Raw genomic sequence first — 21,401 nt, 5'->3', positions numbered from 1 at the left:
TTTGTCTACGTTAATGCGCCTATTTTAAACCAACTTCACTAGATAGACTAGTGTTTACTTCATTTTCTGAGCTCAGATGTGTTCCAGGGTCGTAACGTAAGGCCGCAGTTGAGCGGTTTATCACAACACGGATCGATTCATCTTTTGAAACATAAAGAATAAACTCATTTGCTTGGTAATATTTAGTTTGTAAATTCTTTATTGAATGAACTAGACAGTCAATGGATCGAGAAATCCCGAGTTATATACTGTAATCTTGTGTACTGGAATGTTAGTTTTCAGTATAGCCATTAAAAAAGAAGCAGGAAACGGACAGTTATCGTGAAAGTAGCCACTGCGCTAAAAACCGAACAGAGACTGGAAAAGGCCAGATCAAACCGGTCACGGCACACGGGTCCGAGTACGCAGCGAGTCGATGACAAGTTTCTTCTCGAACTTTCTTGCCCGTCCACCGTCGCTTCTGGGACCTGCGCAATATTTTTCCTCGATAATAATAACACGTCGCTAGATTGAATTGTTGTATAAAGACAATAAATCGTATATTGTAAATCAAAACAATACTGAATACAATACATGACTCAAAGAAAACACAATTTCAGAGAAATCTTTTACCGCAGCCTAGCTTGTTCACCTGGCCAGAGGGAAGTGACGTCACGTCATTGCGCAAAGTGTCCTCGTGTTTACCGGCGCGGCTACTTTTAACCATAGAACACTGTTGCCGTGTGATGTTTTTCATTTCCAAGGGTTGAACCGGCCCCGATAACGTGATATTTAGCCACAGGAATACGACTTTTACCAGGAAGAACCCCACCAGAAAAGGTGTATTTTGCCTTCCGGAACTCGGTTTTTACCGGGGATCGCACCTGAAAAGCGATTGGGCAAGTTTTGAGTAACTGAACGGCTCTTGCTTTGAAAACTTAGTTCATTTAACAGTGCGTCATGCTTCTGTACAGTAATCCGGCACCGGTCATAACAACATCGAAGATGTGCCTCTTTCTGCTAAAGTTAACGTTAGTTATTTTCTCTCTCATCGGCGCCCGTAAGTATTTACATTACATTACATTTACATTTATTCATTTAGCAGACGCTTTTATCCAAAGCGACTTACAAATTAGGACAGTGGAAGCAATCAAAAACAACAAAAAGAGCAATGATATATAAGTGCTATAACAAGTCTCAGTTAGGTTAACACAGTACACCTAGCATGGGATTTTAAATAATATAATATACATAAAACAGATAGAATAAAAAAAGAATAGAGCAAGCTAGTGTTAGAGATCTTTACACATACACAAACACGCATACAATTGCATAATTAATGAAAAGAAAATAGAATATAAAAAGATTAGAAAGGTAGTTAGAAGTTAATTATTATGTTATTTAGTAGTTGATACAGTTCTGGATCTAATTGTAAGTCTATTGCATAATAATTAAAAGTGTAAATACATCTGACAGGTGCAGGTGAGATGACGCCAGCGCCGACACAAGAGTTTCGTCGATACTTTCCCCAGTGGGTTAACGCCAGTCAAGTTCAAGTCAGCTGTAACGACTACCTGATTGCTCAGCACTGTGATCCTGATCAGGGCTGTCGAAACATGAGTAATCCCGGAGTCTCGCTGGAAAAGGACAGAAAAAGAGTGTGCCTAACCATCACCAACTGCTCCTATGATTCACGGTCCTGCAAAGCACTGAGTTACATCGATGGAAAAGAATCTGGGGTGAATTTTACTGTGAACGTGACGTGCAACCGTGAGTAATATAAAGATTCTTCAATTTCCTACAGATTCTTCCATTTATGATTCTTTAGTGCATTTTACAGGTACTTTTTTTGTTAATAACTTTTGTCAAGGTAGCAGCTGAAAACAACCAAATGTTATTTATTTACTTACTACCACACCAAGCTGATGGACTTTCATGAATTCATTTTTAAAAACACTTTGTTCCTCTTGTTCTTTGAAGAAGCTACTAGCATTTCACCTGAAAATATTAAAAACTATCAGAGAAAGATTCAGAAATCATTAGAAGCATGAAGAACCGACAGTGAGAGACTGTTTCGTGCTGCATCACGTCTCGGATGAGAAGTGGCTAAAGCTGGTGGTTAGGTTACTGTATGATGATGATTGAAATTTCCAAAAAAATACCTCAAATGATTAGTAAATAAACTGCTGTATTCTGAATTTCTGATAGTGAATAAGTGAGGGATCTGACGAAAACCTTTGGCCAAAGCGGGCCAGCTGGGTCTAGAGGAGGGGTTATGAACAAAGGCGGAGTTTCTCTGGGGCCGTTTACACCTGGCCACTTCATGCGTTTTCTCAGATCGGATAGCTATCCGATCGTGAAAAGACCAGGTGTAAATGCTCTCCGAAACGCATTTGAGACGGATTTGAATCCGATTGCTCAAACCACTTCAGGAGGTGGTCTGGGCCGCATTCCAGACGAAACTGGAGAAGTGTAAATGCATCTGGTTGTTAAAACCACATATGTAAATTGTACTCCTCCTAAAAAATAATGCTAAAAAAATAAACGTGTGAGGGCGTGTTATAGGCTATATTTAATGTTATAGCCAGATATGACGACGCTACTGGAACATGTACCACCAGATGAGAAGCTGAGCATATATTCATTAAACCAACGTGCAAACTATCGCAAATCAAAGTGAAAGTAAGTCGCGAACGCTTAACACACAATCATCATCATTAATAGTAGAGAAACGAAATGATCTTACCAGTGCTGTTGCCGCTCTCTCTTATTGCGGTCTTTGATTTTGACATTTTAGCTGATGATCACTAAAATGCAGCTCATATCTGTTGCTTTCGGTGACGTGCACTCCATTAAATCTGCATATAGCGCGGGAATTGAAGATCGGATTTAAATCCGTTTCGCAAAAACACATTCATGTGACCAGGTGTAAATGGAACCGTTTTGATAAATCAGATAGCTATCCGATCTGAGAAAACGCATGAAGTGGCCAGGTGTAAACAGCCCCTCTGAGTCTGGAGAGCGTCAGCGCTGCGGATCATTTCAGAAAGATAACCGCAATAACACCGGCGTTAAAAACTTTTTAAAATAACTTGAGCTCAAAACTCACTTTCATTCAGCAGCGAGTGTTTTAAATAATGCAATCCGATCTGATGTGGATTATAATCACCATAAAAGGCAGAAATATTTATAAGCGATGGAAAAGACTGCACGCTAGGCATTAACATTACCACAGTAAACATTGTAAATATGACCGCTGGAGAAATCAGATGTCAGCTTCTTATTCTCTATCACAATCCTGTATTTATTTATTAACATATTTTATCAGTCATAAGTCTCATCTCGAGAGTTTAGCTCTGCGTAGCCTATGTCATAAAAATATAATAATGTTTTTTGCTCGGGAGCTTTTATAAAAATAGAGATATCATTCATTCTAAATGTGACGTATAGGTGGCTACAAATAAACAGAAACGGACTCGACTGAATAAGCAGGCTATTTTCATAACGCTTAAGCGTTAAAAATAAATAAAATAGAAATAAATGTATTTCTGTGTGATTAATTTTGAGTCCTAATAAATAAATTGATTATGATCAATGTATCACTTATTCTATAGTAAAACATCGATGCTTTTGAATTTGAATATTTAATAAAGCATGCAAACAAACGGACGCTTTTATCATGTTCGTTTTGTGATCACGCTAATTCCAGTGACTTATTTCTTATTCGTTTTCTGATAACTTCTCTTTGTTGGTGAAATTATGAGGTTGCATGACGTTGTTCCTGAAAGGCGTGTAAAGTGCGGGTTTTAGAGAAGTGCAGCGGAGCTTCAGGCCTGACTATGGAAACGCAGCGCTATTTTGTTCTCGGTGCTACTGGCCCGAGGCTATTAGCCCCGTCTGGCCTTTTTTAAGCCCTGGCTCACACTGGCCCGACAGTGGAAAAGTGGCTATTCAGAGCCTTTTGCAGAGGGGGTCACTTTGCCAATCATCTTTGCGTAAAGTTACATTAATGACACTGAACAGATGGAGATTATTACTGTAGATGTTTGCCATCATAAGGAATTTAATGACTCTTCCATTTTTTTTTTCAGTTTCTTCCACTTTGGATTCTTTAGTCCAATTCCAAATGTAACATTTTGCTAGTAATTTTTTGTCATGAAATTTCGCAATTGGGGCAACTGACGGGGGATGCACCGAAAAATTCACCAACCAAAATTATTTGGAAAAAGTGAAAAGGCCGAATAATATGTACCAAACAATGACTAACACAATCAAATAGAGGCACGCACTAATGCAGCAAACATGACAGCAGTATGAAAATATTAATCAGGGTTCAAAGTCCAGAGCGCAAGGAAAATATGCGCTAAACTTGTTTGTCAGTTGCTCAGTAACATTTTTGAGAATATATATTTTTTTTAAAGGCATGTGACAAAATTATATGGGTGACCAACATCTTGAAGCACTGAGATCTTCCTGCGGGTTTCTTTCAAAATAAAAGCAGAGAAAAAGCAACAACTCCATCGACATTCATAAATTATAGTATTGTAATTTTACTGTCGTTCTGTAAAATAAAAAAAGACAATGATAATTACCCAACAACATTTTTTTATGACATTTACACATAGTGTTCAAATTGGGATTTGTAAGACATTCTAATATTTTAAAAGAAGTCTCTTCTGCTCAGCAAGGCTGCCTTTATTTGTACAGTAAAAAATACATGCCTGATTCAAGTCTCAAAAATGGCCAAAAAATATAATTTTACTGACTTATTAATTTTAAGTTGCAAAAATTGCAAAATAGGCCTACATGGGGGAAAATGTGAAAAACCGTGTTAGGTAAAGTTACATTGATGACAATGAACAAATGGAGATTATTACTGTATGTAGATGGTCGCCGCCATAAGGAATTTAATCATTTCTATATTTTAATTTCCATTTTTTTCCTTTTATGATTCTTTAGTTCAACTCCAAATGCAACATTTTGTTTATAATTTGTCATAGCATTTTGTAATTGGGGCAACTGAAAAGAGTACCCAGTGACTGGTAATTTCACATCACATTCAGAGCCTACTGCAGATGAGGTCCCTGTGCTGATCGTCATCATCATCATCTTTGTGCCCATCATCGAGCCAATCATCATTGTGACAATCATCATCATTGTGACGATCATCGTATCTTGCATTTATTATAACAAGGTAAGTATTTTCAGAGGCAAATATAATCTTTGTTGGTGAAGAGCTTTATTAAAGGAATAGTTGACTTAAAAATGAAAATGATCATCTTTTACTCCCTCAAGTTCCTACATGACTAAAGAGAACAACTGCAAGTGTATTGAGATCCATAAGAACATTTGTGATTAAGAAAGAGATTAACAAATAAATACGAATTTAGTAATAGTAGTAGTAATTTTTTTTTTAAACGTATATTATATTTGTCTTAGCAGGTGAAGCGCTTCTGGAAAGTCATTTGTGACATCTGTCGTGTAAGTGTTATCATATGCAAATGAAATGTGACCCTGGAGCACAAAACCAGTCATCAAAGTGTCAATTTTTTGAAATTGAGATTTATACATCATCTGAAAGCTGAATAAATAAGCTTTCCAGTGATGTTTGGTTCATTAGGATTGAAAATCTAGAATCTGAGGGTGCAAAAAATCTAAATACTGAGAAAATCACCTTTAAAGTTGGCCACATTAATTCTTAGCAATGCATATTACTAATCAGAAATTTAGTTTTGATATATTTACAGTAGGACATTTACAAAATATCTCCATGGAACATGGTCTTTACTTAATATCCTAATGATTTTTGGCATATAAGAAAAATCTATAATTTTGACCCACACAATGTATTTTTGGCTATTGCTACAAATTTGTGTTTGATTGCCATTGCAAATAATTTATTGAAATTAAAAAAAAATAAATAAATATATAATATATATATATATATATATATACATCCATACATAGCATATCACAAGACCATGTTAATTAATTTTTTTTGTTTGGACAATTTTTGGTTTATCTTTGTGGAGCTGTAACATGATACTGACTTTGAAATCGTCACGCATTTATGTAAAGTAAGGGCCAGTTTTTGCACCTTTGAAGGGCACAGTGGGAAGAGGACATAGTAAATGAAAGTGAGAAAATATATCCCTTCACGAATGGACTTTCCACAAGGCCTTTAGCAACATATACTTTGACGGTCACTTCAAGAATTCATTATGCGATATGATTTTCTGATCCTATTTAACAAATTGGAGAGCCAGTCCTAATCCAGCATTTAGTTTATGGTATTTTATAAAAACCAAAGATGTATAGCACTTATTATATGAAGTGCTTTGCAAAATAAATGAAATTAGTACGTTTTTTTTATTTTTAGCTGAATGATGCTGACAAGTTTTCTTACTTAAAATATTGTATCCGTATTCATTTGCAGAGAACTCCTAGAAAACAGCAGGACATTGAGTTGGAAGAGAGGAAGGATTTCCTGAAATCAGAAAGTGTGGTGTAAAGTATGTCAGACATTTACATTGTATTGTGATCATTTGGTCATGAATCATTCATCTTTGTGGCACACTATTCAGATGAAAGTGAATGTTATTAATGTCTTTACAGGTATTGATTAAGAAAACCGTACTCCGGGAATACAGCATGAAGGTCTCTTCTGTCACCTCAGCTCAGATATGATGTGTAACAGTTAAGTGACATACCTGTATACAAGGCAGTCAACAGATCATTGTCTTATTGTAGAGGTCTGCATGAGAGGTCATCCCACCTGTACTCTGCAATCAATATCCTGCCACACTGTTGGGTCAGATCCCATGGACTGCCTTCAATCCTAAACAGGGTTTTTCTACATTTCATGTTTTAACAAAGTCATGATAAGCTGAAGTACATATTACTCTGTATAAGAGTGTCTTGAAGATACTTCTGTTTATATATACTGTGTATTACAGCACTGTGTTTGATTGTTACATGACTGCCTTTGTAATTAGTATAGAGACAGTATGTTAATCTTGTGCCATCCTGAGGAGAAGGGCTGGACATCTCCCAAGGTTTATTCCTCTTTAACTAAACCTAAAGACCACAGTATGTATTAAGAAGTGCTGCTTCTGTATATATTTATAAATATTTATCAAATGTATTTATAAATATTCTGTACTTTAGTTTATGCTCTAAATTATTTTAATATTAACTTAACGTTTGCACATTTTTACTTTTAAAATAAAAATAATTGAAGAAAAAAAATATTGTGTTTTTATTCTTTTGTCGGATGATCGACTTGATATATGGACTAGATTTTCAAATTCTCAAGAAAATGTAATTATTTTACCATGAAGGATGCAGCAGGTGTGAAAAACGTATTTTATTGGATAAAAATGTTAAAGATTCTGCAAAAATATAAAATCTTTACTGGTAAAAGGCTTAAAGGGTTAGTTCACCCAATAAACAAAATTATGTAATTAATAACTCACCCTCATGTTGTTCCTAACCTGTAAGGCCTCCGTTTATCTTCAGAACACAGTTTAAGATATTTTAGATTTAGTCCGAGAGCTCTCAGTCCCTCCATTGAAGCTGTGTGTACGGTCTACTGTCCATGTACAGAAAGGTAAGAAAAACATCATCAAAGTAGTCCATGTGACATCAGAGGGTCAGTTAGAATATTTTGAAGCATCGAAAATACATTTTGGTCCAAAAGTAGCAAAAACTATGACTTTATTCATCATTGTCTTCTCTTCCGTGTCTGTTGTAAGACAGTTCAAAACAAAGCAGTTTGTGATATCCGGTTCACGAACGAATCATTCGATGTAACCAGATCTTCTTGAACCAGTTCACCAAATCGAACTGAATCGTTTTAAACGGTTCGCATCTCCAATACGCATTAATCCACAAATGACTTAAGCTGTTAACTTTTTTAATGTGGCTGACACTCCCTCTGAGTTAAAACAAACCAATATCCCGGAGTAATTCATTTACACAAACAGTACACTGACTGAACTGATGTGAAGAGAGAACTGAAGATGAACACCGAGCCGAGCCAGATAACAAACAAAAGATTGACTCGTTCTCGAGTCAAGAACCGGTTGCATCGGTTTTCGGATCACCAGTAGTTCTCTCTGACAGTTCGATTCAATAAACCGGTTGAAGAAAACGGTTCACTGGTTCTTTTGCGCTTGACGTATAATGGCGTCATTGGCGATGATTGCCCTTGATTCAAGCCTTCGGTTTACCCGCGCTCATAACATTAGCCCAGAATCAGTTCAGAATCAATCACCAAAAGAATCAGTTCGGTTCAGACGCTCTGTGTGTCGGTCTGCTTCACACTGAATCACACGTGCGCAGTATCATCAGCTCCTCGGTTCTCGAATTGGACGCGTCTGACAGAAACGGTTCTTCACTCGTGAACGAGTCATTATCATTATCAGTTCTCTCTTCACAGCAGTTCAGTCAGTGTACTGTTTGAGTAAATGCATTACTCCGGGATATTGGTTTGTTTTAACTCAGAGGGAGTGTCAGCCACATTAAAAAAGTTAACAGCTTAAGTCATTTGTGGATTAATGCGTATTGGAGACGCGAACTGTTTAAAACGATTCATTTCGATTTGGTAAACTGTTTCAAAAAGATCCGGTTACATCGAATGATTCGTTTGTGAACCGGATATCACAAACTGCTTTGTTTTTAACTTTCTCACAACAGACACGGAAGAGAAGACAATGCTGAATAAAGTCGTCGTTTTTGTTATTTTTGGACCAAAATGTATTTTCGATGCTTCAAAATATTCTAACTGAGCCTCTGATGTCACATGGACTACTTTGATGATGTTTTTCTTACCTTTCTGGACATGGACAGTAGACCGTACACACAGCTTCAATGGAGGGACTGAGAGCTCTCGGACTAAATCTAAAATATCTTAAACTGTGTTTTGAAGATAAACGGAGGTCTTACTGGTTTGGAATGACATGAGGGTGAGTTATTAATTACATAATTTTGATAATTGGGTGATTGGGTGACTAACCCTTTAAACATACACATTTCTATCGCATTTAATGGTTAGTATTGTTCTGTTTTACCATTGCATGTCACTGGAGAACACAAACCACTAGACCACTTCCTGCTCCACTGGCACTGCTTTCCATTTTAAGGGTTTTAATTTCATTGAACTGAGTTATTTTGTAAAGAAAGATAGCTATGATGTGAATTCTAGGATAACTTTGATATACAGTAATGTTAGACTTGTAGCTGGATAAATAACTCTTGTTATTGTCTTCTTGCATTATTAACAAACTATTTTCTTGTTTGGCACTGTAAAGCTGTATTGACACAACCAACTCTATAAAGCATTATACACATAAAGGTGACTTGACTCATAACTAAAGCCCCATATGTATTCTGTATGACATGTTGGTTGGTCTCACAAAAGTATCACCATCACACAGAAGCAGCAGCTCTTCTCTGAGATGAGCAGAACATCAGATGTTCAACAAGAAATCCAACAGCGGTGATTCCCACCAGACCAGACAGAACCAGACGAACCAGAGCCTCAGAGACGCCACAGTTATCCAGACAATCTGAAAGAGATGAGACCTGTTCATAAAAATTTAATGTCCATAATAACATTTAATCGGTGCCATTTAGTGTCTTTGTGAAAATGCTGTACAGAGGTTTATTGTGGCAGGAAGAGAGATCTAAAGATAGTATTTCTCATACCTTCCTGTGGTGAGCAGATCTCTTTCTTGTGAAGACGGATGCTCTTATTGCTCACTGGATTCACAGCCGTGCATCTGTAGGTCTCTGAATCATTATAATGAAGAACTAATGATAAACTGAGGTTGATGCTGAGATCAGGATTGCTGGTCTTGTTTAGCATTTCACCTCCTTTATACCACGAGATAGACACGTTTCGATCATTCTTCACAGAGCAGACCACAGAGCAGAATTTGGAATTTGGAAATTCTGAAAAAAAAAAATTAATGGCCCAAACTGTTATATGTATATGTTTATATGGCCAATATTATAATTATTTATATAATTTTATAGCTTGAAATGTAACTTATTTTTTGTGTAACTATCAATCAGATGAGAGAAGACGTAGTATATGTTTGCAAAATTTTGATGTGTTGATACAGATTCTATAGGCACCAACATCTCTGCATCAATGTTTGATCTCCTAGGCCTGCTAAGATACATTTAAATAAATATATGAGATAAATACATACAGATAAGACTGACCTTCAGAATGGTTTGCACTGACCAATGAGCCACCAGTGATGACCGGCACAGAAACCGGTGCTTTAGGACAACAAAACACATAGAAATAGCATCAGATATGGCAAATTCAAGGCATATTGGGATCTGGCCTCAAATACAATCTTGGCCAGATTCACAAAAATATTTTTAACAAAGAAGTTAAGACAGTTCTTAAGATAAATTCTATTAAGTTAGGAAATATTTTCTTTGTAACGTTTTTCCCCCTTAAGAAAATTAGAGGTTTTAGTGAATGTAGCCTATGGTGGTTCTTTCCTGAAGACTCATTGATCAACATGAAAAAAACAGCTGCAGTTACCCAGACAAGCGTACACAATATTTACTCAACATTTGTTTTGAAGGCTGTTTTTTCAGAGTTTAACTTAGAGGTCAAGTGTGTCAAACTTTTCATTACCTGATGAGACACACTTATAGTATTGTAAAAATGCAAGTTTTTAAATAGCTGTATTTTAATTTTAAATACTTTGCATTTTAAAATCAACTTCTAAATGTCTATTCAGTATTCCCTATAACATGACCATTTTAATTTGTGGTGCTTCTAATTAAGTGATAAAAAGCAGTTCAAAATTATTGGAAACTTAACACTGGACTTCAAGCAACTTGGGCTGTGAGCTTCTCCACCCTTCCTCCAGACTCTAGGACCTTGGTTTCCAAATGAAATACAAAACTTGCTCTCATCTGAAAAGAGGACTTTGGACCGCTGGGCAACAGTCCAGTTCTTCTTCTCCTTAGCCCAGGTAAGACGCCTCTGATGTTGTCTGTGGTTCAGCAAATTCCTTGACAGTTCTGTGTGTGGTGGCTCTTGATAAGTTGACCCCAGCTTCAGTCCATTCCTTGTTAAGTTCACTCAAATTTTTGAATCCAGTTTGATTGACAATCCTCATAAGGCTGCGGTTCTCTCGGTTGGTTGTGCATCTTCCAAACATTTTCCTTCCACTCAACTTTCTTTTAACATGCTTGGATACAGCACTCTGTGAACAGCCAGCTTCTTTGGCAATGAATGTTTGTGGCTCACCCTCCTTGTGAAGGGTGTCAATGATTGTCTTCTGGACAACTGTCAGATCAGCAGTCTTCCTCATAATTGTGTAGCCTAGTGAGCCAAACTTAGAGACCGTTTTGAAGGCTCATGAAACATTTGCAGGTGTTTTGAGTTGATTTGCTGATTGGCATGTCACCATATTCTAATTTGTTGAGATTTGAGGAGATTAAGGGTTTTTGTTAAATGTAAGCCAAAATCATCACAATTAATAGAACCAAGGACTTAAACTACTTCAGTCTGTGTGCATTGAATTTATTTAATACACAAGTTTCACAATTTGAGTTGAATTACTGAAATAAATTAATTTTTCCATGGCATTCGAGTTTGAGATGCACCTGTCGTATTAAATTATAACATTTTATTCTATTTTGTGTGACTTCTACTGACAAGCTGTTTTCTTTAATGTTAAACATGACTGCACTTTAAAACCTTAAAATAAATATAATTTCTTTACTGGTTTAACCATTACTTATCATGTAATATTTACTTAAAGGGATAGTTCACCCAAAAAAAGAAAATTCAGGCATTTATTACTCAACCTCATGTCATTCCGAACCTGTCCCTGATAGCTCATGTACATCACAGTGACTTCTATTTGATGTCTATTTGACGTCTGCATTTACATCTACAAGACAAGTGTTTGCTCATCTGCAAAACATCTATAGGACGTTTCCTATCATCAAATCATATCATATAGAATACTCTCTGATATTTATACAAAATAACGTTAATATTAAGACTTATAGGCTATCTGCAAAAAGAGCCCGAATGCACATAAACATATCTGCGGGGCTCTGAATTAACTCATTTCGTGGTCACATTATTCACTCAACAACATGCAGAAACATTGCTGCTAAAAAATTAAATAAAATCTCATAAATCACATTGTTTTATTATAATGGTGTTCTCATTCTAATAGTATGTATATAACAGTCCTAGTCATAGTTATAATATTCTGCATTGTAGTTTGTCCTGCTCGCGCTGTGAGCTGAAGAGATATCATCGTAATACTACAATGAAGAGCTTGACTCAAAACCAAATGCATCTTATATCAGCTGACCAGTCTCTGCCTGTGTCATTTTGAGTCTTGGTAAAGTTTTAACTCCCTAAAAGCTCCTCTGTCAGTCACGGATTATGGAAGGAGAAACATAAATTTATAGGAGTGGTTGGATTTATTCACTCACTTTAAAATATTTATTTGAAGCTTCTTTCTTTTCGGATTCTTATTCACAGCTTTATCATAATAGGCTGTATATTAACTTATTGGGAGAAAACCGCTAGTTCTATGTGAAATCAGACATTTGAACTCCACCATATAATCAAAATGGTATAATCATAACACCCCACGAATATTCAACTGTAAGGTATAGTCCAATCAGGCTCCTCGAATCAAAGTATCGAATCGTCATACCACATGCATGCACTGCGCCATGTTTACTCTCATGTTACTCTCTTGAAGGGAACAATGGAAACATTTCAGTTGTGTTGCTCTCCATACAGGATCAGAAAGCCTTCAGATTTAATCAAAAATATCTTAATTTGTGTTCCCACAGGTTTGGAACGAGTTTAAGGTGAGTAATTAACAACAGAATTTTCATTTTTGGGTGAACTGTCCCTTTAATATGCCATGGGACACAAATGCATTTTCTGTGACTGACAATAGTTATATGTACACACATCTTTTCATTGTGGTTATTGTGGCAGGAAGAGAGCTCTAAAGGTAGTATTTCTGATACCTTCCTGTGGTGAGCAGATCTCTTTCTTGTGAAGACGGACGCTCTTATTGCTCACTGGATTCACAGCCGTGCATCTGTAGGTCTCTGAATCATTATAATGAAGATCCAATGATAAACTGAGGTTGATGCTCAGATCAGGATTGCTGTTCTGATTCACTATTTCACTCCCTTTATACCACGAGATAGACACGTCTCGATCATTCTTCACCGAGCAGAACACAGAGCAGAAATCTCTATTTGGAAATTCTGAGGAGCAAAAACACCTTCGTTTTATTCAGAGGCCCAAACTGCAAAAATATGGAATTTGGTGCAGATGTTGTTATATCTATGGCCAAAAATTTAAGATTGTCATGTAAATCTTATAACAGTATAGGTTATAAGACCCCCTAATGGTTAGAGAGTCGGACTCCCAATCGAAAGGTTGTGAGTTCGAGTCCCGGGCCGGCAGGAATTGTGGGTGGGGGGAGTGCATGTACAGTTCTCTCTCCACCTTCAATACCACGACTTAGGTGCCCTTGAGCAAGGCATCAAACCCCCAACTGCTCCCCGGGCGCCGCAGCATAAATGGCTGCCCACTGCTCCGGGTGTGTGCTCACAGTGTGTGTGTGTGTTCACTGCTCTGTGTGTGTGCATTTCGGATGGGTTAAATGCAGAGCACAAATTCTGAGTATGGGTCACCATACTTGGCTGAATGTCACTTCACTTTTTGTGATCAAAAACTAAATGCAATGCAATACAATGATGATTGAGACATGAACAAATAAATAAAAATAGTCCATAATGGGTGGCATTTGGGAATACAAGGGGACTTACCTTTAACATGGTTTGCATTGACCAATAAGCCACCACTAATGACAGGAACAGAAACTGGTGCTTTAGAGAAACACAACACAAGAAAATAGTCGTTTTAAGTCACAGTGGAATTTGGCTTGATATCTATAAAAAAAATTAAAGTAATCTTAGGACCTGCTTTATTTTAAGAAGCTGAAAGTAGCCTTAAAGGCTAACTGAGGTTAAATTAAGTGTCAGAAACATTGTTAGATATTTAACAACCAAGACTAACATTAAACTCTCAAGTAGCTCAATATACTGACACAGAATGTGACACAGTAGTATTTTGTTTTGTATTGGCTATAGCTAAAACTTACCATATACATCGACTCTGAATGTTTTCCTAGAGATTAAATCATTGATGGTGAGAGCGAGCTTATAAAGTCCAGATTCACTGACGCTGATGTTAAAGATGGTCAGTGATCCTGTCTGCTGGTCAAGCTGCAGTCTGTCAGCCAGTCTCTTATGAAGCCATACTTTACTACGGTACATCTGTGCTATTCGGGTGGTTTGGCTGCCGGCTGTAAACAGCCACATTGTCTCATCATCTCCTTTGAGTTCAGATATTCCTGTTTGCAAAGTCAGAGCCTCTCTCTCCATCACTGTCTTGAACTCATCCCATCCACCGGTCACCAGATCTGAAACAATATGAACGAGGGTTAAACAGGGGTTATAAATTCAGCATCAACTACAAACTATTGACAATATTCTAGTAAGCTCCTTGACTATTGACCACAACCACTTAAACAACATTTTGCTTGAGAAAAGAAAATATATTTAAATGGTTTATCTCACCCTCCATACTGATTAAAAATACAATGAGAAACCACATGCTGATGGACATTAAAAAAATGATCCGATGATATAAGTGCTGTTGTTTCTCTTGATGAAGCAGCTGAAGCCCGAGATGATTTTATGAAAATGCAGTGAAGGTTCAATCTGTCTTTTATCAGGAAGTGACACACTGGCAATGACATCAGCTGTACCACTAGATGACACCAAAACCAACAATGAACAATTAATCACAGCTTTTCTCTCTTCTTTACCTCTAAGTGATTGAGACTATAAAGTCAATCATACTTTAAGAATCTCTCTACGTGGACATTTGAGTGTGTTTGATTTCTTTTGCAATTGCTGTGGTAGATTAGAAAATCAGAAAATGTTTATTGGAAATTGGAAATAGAGATTTGAAATGTGTTTTTCACAATTGCTAAGACTCTAAACCCCATTTTCTGAACCAAATTCTCAAAGTCCTAAGCCCATTTGTGGAATAAATCACTCTTTCTGCAAAACCTTAAACAGATTCAGGCAGTTAGACACCATTAGTTATTCTCATGCACTCTTTTTTGTAAAAACTAAACACTTTCTCTCTCACTTAAACACATTTTGCACTGATGCACTTGTGTTGAGAAACTGTAATTATTATATATATATATATTGTTGTATATAATTTAGCTTTATTATAATATATCCTTTTTTCTGTGAATTAACTATACATCGACTGGCTGTGATCTGAAAGTATTGTTAGATGTTGATTACACATGACAAAATCTCATTAGTTAAAAATAACACTGTATGGTCCTGAGAAATGTAATAATTTAACACTTATATTTACATATACATTCTCTAAACTCCAAAAATTCTAAAACTAAATAAGAACTAAATATACTGAAAGGCTAAAACAGCTGATATTAGAAAACACTGAAACAACAAACATTCACAGAGTAAAAACAAAGTTACTTAAACTGAAATGTCATATTAAAAAAATAAATAGACTGATAAATAAATAAAATAGACTGTTAAGTCTAAAGCATGTTATACAAAAATTAAAACAAAGTTCAAACTGATAGGCTAACTCTTTTTCTTTTTTTAAATAAAATAAAACATTTGATTATATAATGATTCAGACATTTATTCTCTGGCAGCCAGGCATAATGAGTAAACACTCATCAATAATCACTATAATTTTGTTCAAGCTTTTTGTTCAAAATATTGTATTGTATGAATTATACACACTACTGACAATGTTCTTTGACCAGTGATCACAGAGCCAGAAAAACAAAAACAAACAAACAAAAAATCTTACCTTCCATGTTGATGAAAAACAGAATAAAATCCCATAGCTCTTCCACACTGGAATAGATGGCACCCAAAACCTTTCAACGAGGAACTATTAAACCACAGTTTTTCTCTCTTTCTGACATCTAAGATATTGGGACTAAATATTGGATATTGGGTCAAACTCTCACAAACTTGCACCATGATATTACATCCCCTATTTCCATGTGTTAGTTTTTGCACTCAAAATCAGGAGTAAAAATTTCATTTTCTCTTTCTAAAGTCTCCAGTGGCTTTCAACGCAAATTTATTAGACGAGTAGAAAATATAGCCTATGCATTCATGCGTCTGATAAAATGTCATAAACTGTAAATTTAGACTTTATAGCAGTAACCTCTGTGAAGCAGGCTTACAGACATATGGTCATTTTAATGTGTTTGATTTCCATTTTAGCTCCAAAATAGCTGTGGTGTGATGGATTAGAAGTTTCTAAAAAAAAAAACTATGAAATTAAACAGTTACTCTCATATCATAAAGCAGATTTGGAAGCAGGTTTTAAAATCAGATGACAGTGATAAATAGAGGTTAGATTTGACTGATTGTGTGTTTAAACATGAAGAAAGTTTTAAACCAAATAAGAGCACAGCGAAACTAGAACAATGGAAGTAACCTTATGGTGTAATATATGGCAATGAATTGGGGTGGGAGCAATAAGTTCTTCTTTCCACTCCCTTTCGAGCAAGTGTTTTATATACAGTATAGATATGTGTGTAGTTATGTGCATCATAATTGTAATGTATATAAATGTTTGTATGTGTATGGTATGTGTGTTTGTATGTATGTGGGTATGTGTGCTGCATAAGTATATGTGTGTGTGTCTATGTATATATATATATATATATATATGTATAAATGTATGTATGTCTATATTTATGTATTTGTATATATGTATATATGTGTGTATTTTTTTAGTTATTATGTGTAAGGTATATGTTTGGATACGTATGTGTCAAGTCAAGTCAAGTCACCTTTATTTATATAGCACTTTAAAACAAAAACAAAATACATTGCGTCAAAGCAACTGAACAACATTCATTAGGAAAACAGTGTCAATAATGCAAAATGACAGTTAAAGGCAGTTCATCAATGAATTCAGTGATGTCATCTCTGTTCAGTTAAATAGTGTCTGTGCATTTATTTGCAATCAAGTCAATGATATCGCTGTAGATGAAGTGACCCCAACTAAGCAAGCCAGAGGCGACAGCGGCAAGGAACCGAAACTCCATCGGTGACAGAATGGAGAAAAAAACCTTGGGAGAAACCAGGCTCAGTTCGGGGGCCAGTTCTCCTCTGACCAGACGAAACCAGTAGTTCAATTCCAGGCTGCAGCAAAGTCAGATTGTGCAGAAGAATCATCTGTTTCCTGTGGTCTTGTCCTGGTGGTCATCTGAGACAAGGTGTATCTGTATCTGGGGCTCTAGTTGTCCTGGTCTCCGCTGTCTTTCAGGGCAGTAGAGGTCCTTTCTAGACCACCATCTGGTCTGGATACGTACTGGATCCGGGTGACTGCAGTGACCCTCTGATCTGGATACAGACTGGATCTGGTGGCGACGGTGACCTCGGAACAAGAGAGAAACAGACAAATATTAGCGTAGATGCCATTCTTCTAATGATGTAGCAAGTACATAGGGTGTTATGGGAAGTGTTCCCGGTTCCGGTTCACCTAATTAATGCTGAAACGTGGCTTTCTAAGGAAAGATTGCGATCAAATAGCAAACCTAGGTTCCTAACTGATGACGAAGAATTGACAGAGCAACCATCAAGTCTTAGACAGTGTTCTAGGTTATTACAAGCAGAGTTTTTAGGTCCTATAATTAACACCTATGTTTTTTTTCAGAATTTAGCAGTAAGAAATTACTCGTCATCCAGTTTTTTATATCAACTATGCATTCCATTAGTTTTTCAAATTGGTGTGTTTCACCGGGCCGTGAAGAAATTCAGAGCTGAGTATCATCTGCATAACAGTGAAAGCTAACACCATGTTTCCTGATGATATCTCCCAAGGGTAACATATAAAGCGTGAAGAGTAGCGGCCCTAGTACTGAGCCTTGAGGTACTCCATACTGCACTTGTGATCGATATGATACATCTTCATTCACTGCTACGAACTGATGGCGGTCATATAAGTATGATTTAAACCATGCTAATGCACTTCCATTAATGCCAACAAAGTGTTCAAGTCTATGCAAAAGAATGTTGTGGTCAATTGTATCAAACGCAGCACTAAGATCCAATAAAACTAATAGAGAGATACACCAACGATCAGATGATAAGAGCAGATCATTTGTAACTCTAAGGAGAGCAGTCTCAGTACTATGACACGGTCTAAATCCTGACTGGAAATCCTAACATATACCATTTTTCTCTAAGAAGGAATATAATTGTGAGTATACCACCTTTTCTAGTATCTTGGACAGAAAAGGGAGATTCGAGATTGGTCTATAATTAACTAGTTCTTTGGGGTCAAGCTGTGGTTTTTTGATGAGAGGCTTAATAACAGCCAGTTTGAAGGTTTTGGGGACATATCCTAATGACAATGAGGAATTAATAATAGTCAGAAGAGGATCTATGACTTCTGGAAGCACCTCTTTTAGGAGCTTAGATGGTATATGGTCTAACATACATGTTGTTGGTTTAGATGTTTAACAAGATTATACAATTCTTCCTCTCCTATGGTAGAGAATGAGTGGAACTGTTCCTCAGGGGGTCTATAGTGCACTGTCTGATGTGATACTGTAGCTGACGGCTGAATGGTTGCAATTTTATCTCTAATAGTATCGATTTTAGAAGTAAAGTGGTTCATAAAGTCATTACTGCTGTGATTTTGGGAAATGTCAACACTTGTTGAGGCTTTATTTTTCGTTAATTTAGCCACTGTATTCAATAAATACCTGGGGTTATGTTTGTTTTCTTCTAAAAGATAAGAAAAGTAATCGGATCTAGCAGTTTTTAATGCTTTTCTGTAGGATAGGTTACTTTCCCGCCAAGCAATACGAAATACCTCTAGTTTTGTTTTACTCCAGCTGCGCTCCATTTTTCGGGCTGCTCTCTTTAGGGTGCGATTGTGCTCATTATACTATGGTGTCAAACTGTTTTCCTTAACCTTCCTTAAGCGTAAAGGAGCAACTGTATTTAAAGTGCTAGAAAAGAGAGATATAGGCTTGATGTGTCTTAATATGTATTATTGTTATTTATTTTTATTTTTTGCTTGAAATAAACTTACTACTACTACATTCCCTCTTGAATTCGTCCATTTGATAGTGATATCATCGTCAAACACTAGTGGTTTTATGCGCTGTAGATTCTGAGCCATGATTTATAAGCGATCACACTTCTGACACTATGTAGATGTGCACAAAACAGAGGAACCATGTGATAACTTTGTATGAACTCCTTTAATGTGTAACCACCATTGAATCAGAACCAATGTCCCCACTTACTCATCTCTGACCCCATATGCAGCTCCCATGAATACATATATGTGCAACACACACATTCTACATTAATAAAACATAATTTGGTGGGTGTGTCAAAAATGTCAGCCAAATAAGCAGCAGCATATATAAGTAAACCAGACATATTAAAGAGACATGTCACACAATGTAATTAACATCAAAATAAATTCACAAGAGAAAGTATATTGTTTGCATGTTTATTTACATAAAAGGCAAAATAACTAAAATAATAAAAGCACAATAATAGATCTGGAGCTAAGTGCGTCTAAATATCACTTAGTAAATGCAATGTCTTTGAAATTTCAATCCTTTCTTTAGGAAGGTGTCCTAGACACTGATTAATGTAACTTAAAAATACTATACATATTTGTATATTTTGCTATTGTATTGTGGAGTGACACTTTCATAAACTTGTATATACTCCTCTGATTATATAATGGTAAATATTACAATAACATAAGCACAGCAGTGACCAGCAATAAAGATAAGACTAATACTCACAATAAAAATAATAATATCATATAGCCAAGACCATAAAACACTCTCGGAGGTAATTGGATTATTTTTCACCTGAAAAGTTTGCGAGGCAAATTATAATTAGGAACCACAAGGTTTCCACAAACCTCTTCACTTGATTAGGATGTTCACTTTTATTCTGGACGGCAGTGGCTGTAACATCGAGCCTAACTTGCAATATTAAACACGTATTTATATCGATTTCATCAGGCTCTGAAAATTCTTCAAAAACAACACAGAGATTGGCATTCTCAGATGGCAGAGTTGCGTCATCAGAACACCATCATTTCCGTTTTGCTTTTGCACCGTATTTGTCGGTGAGGTGGTGTGATGAAGTGGTGCGATGTTTGATGGCGTGTTGGGGTTAAAGCAGTTCAACTTGTGTCCTCTTCCTCCAAGTTACTCCGTGTGAGTTGGAGAATTTGCGCTAGTGACGGACTATGAAGACTAGAAGTTATACAACAATATGAGGTTGCTTTCTAATAAGACGTTTCTCCTTGTATTACTGTGTTGGATTGGTAAGTATGTGCCGATTGATCAGTTACTTATTTATACTTGTTACATTTGATTTGAGATGGGTGCTTATATTTACAATGAATACTTTTTAAAGGCACTGCTGCTGCTGCTGGTGTTGAAGATGATGATGATGAGATTGAGTCGCGAGCTGTGTTTGAAGGAGGAAATCTCACCATCTCTTTTCACATTGAGAAGAGGGGTGATCCTCAGGTTTTGGTGACCCATCTCAGAGGCTCCTCACAGGAACCGATAGCGCAGATGATCTGTCATAACAGAGACTGTGAACAGAAGTGCTGGAGATCCGGAGATTCTCTCACATCTGATGGACAGAATATAACTCTGATCCTGATGAACCTCAGCTACAATCAAACCGGGCTTTACAAGGTCCGGAATCTGAGCAACAGACATCAGGAAATCAAGATCTACAACCTCACAGTGTATCGTAAGTATTACTGTGACGCGTCGCGTTGTCTTTGATTTCCTGTCACGCGTGAATTATGTAATCTGTTGTAGTAGTTGCATCAGCATAACTTCGCAGAATAGCAAGAGGACAGCAGCATATATTTTGCCAGCTATGAGAGATATTTGTTTGTTTTGATGCATTCTGACGTATGCAGGCATTTAAAAAGTTCGGGAACGCATAATAAATACATATCGCGACGAACAGTTTTTGTTTTGTTTCCGGTGAGCAGAAACGACATCTGAACCACAGTGTGCTGTTAAAATAATGAAGATATTTGTGCATATTTAGCCGCAGAAGTAGAATAACGAGGAAAGTTATGATTCAACACAAGCTATAGCTGACCTCGAGTGACCGCTTGACAGTGGTCTCGAACTGACATCACGTTTTGCGTCGTAACGTTGCGTCATCATGAGGGGCGCGCGTGAGCGTGCGCGGACCTGACAGCACCGAGTCGGAGCTGCTGATGTTTGTCTGTACAAAAG

The 21,401-nt window shown here is 36.7% G+C and overlaps 1 protein-coding gene and 1 long non-coding RNA gene across 3 annotated transcripts; one reads left to right on the top strand and one right to left on the bottom strand.

The window, feature by feature from the left end:
- The first annotated feature begins 736 nt into the window (after positions 1 to 736).
- On the top strand, positions 737 to 1,777 carry LOC132129609 (uncharacterized). The gene is made up of 2 exons (XR_009428544.1): positions 737 to 1,039; positions 1,456 to 1,777. It is a non-coding gene; the product is annotated as an uncharacterized LOC132129609 (long non-coding RNA).
- A 7,514-nt stretch (positions 1,778 to 9,291) lies between these two features.
- LOC132129594 (uncharacterized) lies at positions 9,292 to 20,747 on the bottom strand. Of its 2 annotated transcripts, none has more exons than XM_059541228.1 (6): positions 20,630 to 20,747; positions 14,169 to 14,489; positions 13,834 to 13,893; positions 13,021 to 13,266; positions 10,210 to 10,269; positions 9,292 to 9,548 (listed from the first exon to the last, which is right to left on the bottom strand). In XM_059541228.1, exons 1-6 carry the CDS (start codon positions 20,679 to 20,681, stop codon positions 9,409 to 9,411), a joined length of 879 nt encoding a protein of 292 aa, XP_059397211.1. In that variant the 5' UTR covers positions 20,682 to 20,747; the 3' UTR covers positions 9,292 to 9,408. The 2 variants fall into 2 exon arrangements, with proteins under 2 accessions (XP_059397211.1, XP_059397212.1); XM_059541229.1 differs by lacking the exon at positions 20,630 to 20,747 and adding an exon at positions 14,647 to 14,848.
- Between the last annotated feature and the right edge of the window lie 654 nt (positions 20,748 to 21,401).

This window comes from Carassius carassius, chromosome 46, assembly GCF_963082965.1.
Source record: "Carassius carassius chromosome 46, fCarCar2.1, whole genome shotgun sequence".
Classification (NCBI taxonomy): Eukaryota; Metazoa; Chordata; class Actinopteri; order Cypriniformes; family Cyprinidae; genus Carassius; species Carassius carassius.
Note: the sequence above shows the minus strand (reverse complement) of the source record. Positions and strands in the feature narration are given on the sequence as shown.

What these genes read in the sequence shown, in the direction of transcription:
- LOC132129594 (XM_059541228.1), bottom strand. Translation starts at nt 20,681, where the DNA reads ATGGGTCACCAAAACCTGAGGATCACCCCTCTTCTCAATGTGAAAAGA. An exon ending in CAATGCAAACCATGTTAAAG is followed by an intron (nt 13,267 to 13,833) that starts GTAAGTCCCCTT and finishes TTTGCTCCTCAG; the next exon opens with AATTTCCAAATAGAGATTTC. An exon ending in CAGTGCAAACCATTCTGAAG is followed by an intron (nt 9,549 to 10,209) that starts GTCAGTCTTATC and finishes CATCTCTTTCAG; the next exon opens with ATTGTCTGGATAACTGTGGC.